General features: G+C 72.2%; 1 protein-coding gene across 1 annotated transcript; it reads right to left on the bottom strand.

The window, feature by feature from the left end:
- Window positions 1-338: 338 nt before the first annotated feature.
- On the bottom strand, window positions 339-4,874 carry H696_01963 (hypothetical protein; the record flags this gene model as incomplete). Its single annotated transcript, XM_009495865.1, has 8 exons — window positions 339-1,414; window positions 1,507-1,699; window positions 1,890-2,024; window positions 2,125-2,286; window positions 2,377-2,574; window positions 2,779-2,886; window positions 2,980-4,148; window positions 4,328-4,874. 8 exons carry the CDS (start codon window positions 4,872-4,874, stop codon window positions 339-341), a joined length of 3,588 nt encoding a protein of 1,195 aa, XP_009494140.1.
- Window positions 4,875-4,876: the final 2 nt, after the last annotated feature.

The raw sequence follows: 4,876 nt of genomic DNA, 5'->3' as shown, positions 1-4,876 counted from the left end.
CCCCGCCGGAGAGGGCCGCGCCGTCTGCCGGACGGCGACGCGCTTGGACCGGAGGAACAACATTTATTAACTCAAGGACATGCCAACGTATGGGCCGACGTGATTTACGGGAAGTCAGCCGACCGGGAATCGACCAGCCGGCCGGCCGGCAGACTGCCCGGCTCGTTTGCCTGGCAGGGGAGGGACGGCGGACACACATGCGACGCGCGTGCAGAGCAGGCAGCGGGCCAAGCCGTCCATGTGCTGGCGCTCGGTCTGCCGACACACACACACACACACACCACATATTGCCCAGGGGGCATCATGTGCATGTGCGTCCTGACGCCCCGCGCACCGTGCTACTGCTTCCAGCCAGGAGTGCGAGGCCCCATCACACGACCGGGACTGCTGCCGGCCACGGCGGCCGAGGACGCATCGGCCGGCCCAGGGCGGTAGGGCGGTGGCGCCGGCGGTGGCGGGCCGCCGGCGCCAGCGGTCCGGGAGGTTGGCGGGGGGACCGGGGGCGGGCCAGCGCGGCTGCCAGCCGGCGGGCCAGCCGGCGCAGGTCCGCGCGAGGAGGGCACCGCCGGGACCGGCGCGTCGTAGCCGCTGCTGGCCCCGGGGCCGCCGGCGGGGCCCGGCCGGGCCCCCCCGGCGGCCCCGGGGCTGGCGCCCAGGACACTTGAGGAAATCTGCAAGCCCTGGGTGGCGCGCGAGCGGGTGCGCTCGACTTCCAGCTCGCGCTTGCGCCGGGCACTGTCGTGCTTGTGGTCCCGGCGAAGGTCCGCCTCGCGACGCTTGGCCGCCTGGACCAGCAGCTTGCGGTCCTCGGCATCGCGCGCGGCCGCCTCCGCCTGCAGGGCGTCCTGCAGACGCTGCTCGCGCTGTGCCTGCAGGCGCTCCTCATGTAGCCGCGACTGCTCCCGGCGGTAGGCCTCCAGCGGGTCGATGCGCTCCTCGCCCGGCAGGAGGCCCGCCATCGGGGTGATGGACGAGCTGCTGGCCGTGCGCACCGAGGCCGAGCAGGACCCCGGCGACCGGGGGTCGATCGAGCCACCGGCCCCGGGCGCCCATGCCTGGTCAGCGCCATCGCCGGCCGGCGGCCCGATGGCCGGCGACCCCGGGCCGCCATCGCCCGGCAGATCCCCGCCGCCGGGGGACGAAACCACCGGCGACGGGGCCCCGGAGGAGGAAGCCGACGAGGCGGCCGCCGCCGCGCGCTGCAGCATGCTGAAAAGCTTCTTCTCCGACTCGCTCAGCGAGTCCTCCGCCAGAAGGTGTGCCTGGGTGAGGTTCCGGCGGATGGCCGCCTTCTCGAAGGCCCGAGTGATCTTGGTGAAGTTGGTCCCCAGGTCCAGGGTGGCGTACTCGGCGGTGGCGTACCGCCGGCCCACCTTGGCCAGGTCGATCTGTGTGCCGGTCACGGGGCCGGGTTCTGCACAAAAAGGGCGAGCAGGGCAAGCGCCAGGCGGCAGGTGAGGGGAGGGGGGGGGGGAGGGGGAGCGGCGCCAAGCGGGGCAGACGTACCGGAATCCGCCAGGTTGAGGGGATTGGCAAAGTCCCCATGGTGGATGGCGGCCACCGAGGACCGGGCTTGGTTCCGAAGGTACGGCCGTTCGGCGGCACGCGAGTCATAGAACGCCAGTGAGGACGTCTGCAACGGCCCGATACAGACGGTGAGCTTGTCACCGCCGAGAAGCTGCGGCTTGGCGAGAAGGAGCTGCGTGCCGGAGGGAGGAGGGGGGGGGGAGGGCGGGGCGCGGGGGGAGGCAGGACACCGGTGCGCGTGAGACACGAGGCGGGCCAGAGGGAGCCGACTGGGAGGGGGGCATGCGCCCTGATGCGCGCGTGCAGGATGGACATAGAAGGGGGGGGGGGCCGGCGAGGGGGAGGGAGGGCCAAGCACGAACCAGGTCATTGAAGATGAAGAGCGTCCGGCGCTCGGAGCCGATGAATGCCGAGTCGTGCCCCGGGAAGCAGGAGTAGTTCAGGTCGATTTCGATCTCCAGAAGCAGCTCGCGCTCCAAGTCGGCGAGCTTGAAATTCTGCCACGACCCCCCCCCAGAGGATGATAGCTGGATGTTAGCAGGGGCTGCTGGGCGGTTCGCCGGGCACAAGGGGGTCGGGGCCGGCGTGGCTGCGCACCTCGAGGCCACGCAGGCGCCCGGCCAGGGCTTGGAGGATCTCCACATTTTCGGCCTTGCGCTTCTGGAGGTTCACTTCGTCGACGATGGCGTTGACCGCGGCAAAGGCCTCGGTCATGCGCGCATGCCCGGGCGTGTCCTCCTCGGTGCATTTCAGCATCTCCTGCGGGCGGCATGGCAAGTGGGCGGGGTGTCAGAAGTCCGACCCGCGAGGGGGGGGGCAGGGGGAGGCCGGCCGCCGGGCAGCACGTACGCGGATCAGCAGCGGGTACTTGCAAATGCGCTGGACCGGGGTCATGAGGAAGGCCTCCAGACCCAGCTGCCGGCAAGTGGGCACCTGCTTGGAGATGTTCACCAGCAATTGGGTGCCCTTTTCGGGCAAGTCGCCCAGCACACGAATGGCATTGTTGTAGTTGCAGCAAAAGGCGCTGAAGTGCAAGAAGAAGTCGGCCTGCGGCGGCGCCCGGGAGCGCAAAGAGGGGCGGGACGGGGGGCGGAAGCGAATAGGGAGGTGAATATGCGAGCTCGGTCAGGCAGGGACAGCACGGGGGCGTGGGAATGGCGACCAGAGGCCGAAAGGGAGGGAGAGGGAAAAAGGGCCTGCGGGACGCCGGAGGGGGAAAGGCAGGGGGTGGTGCCCCCAGACAGAACGCACGCATTTGAGCAAGGCCTCAGCCATCTGCTCGGCGGTGGTCAAGGAGTGATCGTCGCCGACCGCCGGGCCTGGCGGGTCCATGCATGTGTCCATCTCGGAGATGAAATGCTGGACATTTGCGCCGGGGGGGGGGGGGGGGGGGGGGTGGGGGGGGGAGGGGGGGGGGGGCGGGGGGGGGGGGGGGGGGGGCAGGGCACGCACATCGGACACGCGCCAAATGTCGTCGATGTTGCTGAAGATGCTGGCCACGATGTCGGCCGACGCATAGCCGGAGGCCGCCAGCCCGGCGCGGTACACATGGATCATGACCTCCAGGTCGGAGCGGAAGTCGCGCTCCGTCTGGCGGAGTTCCCGCGCGGCCAGCTGGAAGCGCATCTCCCGCTTGTCCCCCAGGGCCGAGTACACCTCGGGGATGGCATCGCGCGAGGCCGGCGTCGCCGGGATCGGCATGATGCGAATGGCCGACTGCGGGGACATCGGGGGATCCGCGGCGCCCGGGGACCCGGGGCCGGGATCGGTGGCCGGCACGGGGCCGCTGATGATTAGGGTGTGTGGCCGGCCGGGGGCAGGCGAGGCGGGCCCCCCCGCGGCGCCGGTGCCCGCCGCCGGTGTGAGGCTGTGCCGGGTGGCCGACCCGGCGGCGGCCCGGCGAGAGGGCAGGACCGCCCGCGGTGCCGCCACCCCGGCATCCTGGCTGAACACCGCCCCGGGGACCGATGACTGGGCGATGGCCAGCAAGACCGACGCCGGGATGGTGGAGGTGCTGGCCGATCGGCCGACGCTGGCCGAGGCGTCGGCCTCCGCGTCGGGGGATGCCGACCCGGCCGGGCGGCTGGGCTCGCTGCCCGGCGGGGCCTCCTCCCCCGGCCCGAGGGCCGCATCCGGCGGGGCGGTCGAGGGCCGGGGCGGCGGCGGCCCGGCCGCCGGCCCCACCCCCGGCGAGGCTGGCCGCGAGTCGCACGCCGACTCGGGCGTACAGGGAGCAAGTCCGCCGGCGGGCGAGGCCACCGGCGACGTGTACGCCGATGCCACCGACGCGGCGATCGATTCGGCATCGCTGTCCGCCACGGAGGCCCCGGCCGGAGTGTGCCCATCCTCCCGAGGAGGGTCGTCCTCCTCCGGGTGGTGCTGATGAGCCTGGTGGTGGTGGTGGTGGTCGTCGTCGCCATCGTCGCCATGGTCGTCCGCCGGCGGATGGCCATCCCCCGGCGGGTGGGCGTCCACTTCGGCCGAGTGTTGCGCCGCGTTGGCCGCATACTCCGGCGGGTAGACCACGGTGATTTGCGGCCGCTCCGGCGGATACGAGGCGGTCCCATTCCGCCGGAGGGTGAATCGGAAGGAATTCGGCGTCTTGGCCGGCTTGGGCTTGGCTGGGGGATGGGCAATGACGGCGGGGTGAGCAAAGGAAAAAGCCACCCACCGGGGGCAAGGGCGCAAATGAAGACACGACTGGGGCAGAGGGGGAAGAAGAAGAAAAAAAAGGAAAGAAGAAAGCCGGTCCGCAAGCGCATGGGGCAAGCAAGCCGGCTCGAGAGGCACGTAGACACACCCTTGTCAAGATCATCGCCGGAGGCGTCGGACACGGAGGAGCTTCGCCGGCGTGGCTTGAACAGGGCCACCATGGCCGTGGCGGCGGCGGCCACGCCCCCCGGCGAGCCGGCCGACCCGGCCGACGAGGCGGCGCGTTTGGGCGTGGCGTCCGACGGGGCGCCGGCGCGCTTCGGTGTGGCGTCGGCCGCGGCTCCGGCACGCTTGGAAGCCTCGCGGCTCAGGGAATCGGCCGAAGCCCCGATGCTGCCGTTGGAGGTGATGTCGCTGCTGCTGCTGCTGTTGCTGCTGGCATGCGCGCTGCCGCCGCTGATGGCCGGGGTCGATACGAGCCGCGGCTGGGGCGGCGAGGCCGGCGGGCTGTCCTCGGCCTGGGGCTCGGCCACAGCGGTCACCGCGCCGGCTTCCGACGCCGGGGCACCCGAGGGGATGTACGCCGGGGGGGCCTCCACCGGGGGCGGCCGGGAGGGGCGCGGCGGTGGCGGCCCGGAGCCGGCGGGTGCGGCAGCCGCCGGCAGCAACTCCGCCTCAGTCGATGTGGCGGGCATGC

This window comes from Fonticula alba (assembly GCF_000388065.1).
Source record: "Fonticula alba strain ATCC 38817 unplaced genomic scaffold supercont2.3, whole genome shotgun sequence".
NCBI classification, from domain to species: Eukaryota; order Rotosphaerida; family Fonticulaceae; genus Fonticula; species Fonticula alba.
This window is presented reverse-complemented; position numbering and strand designations above follow the sequence as displayed.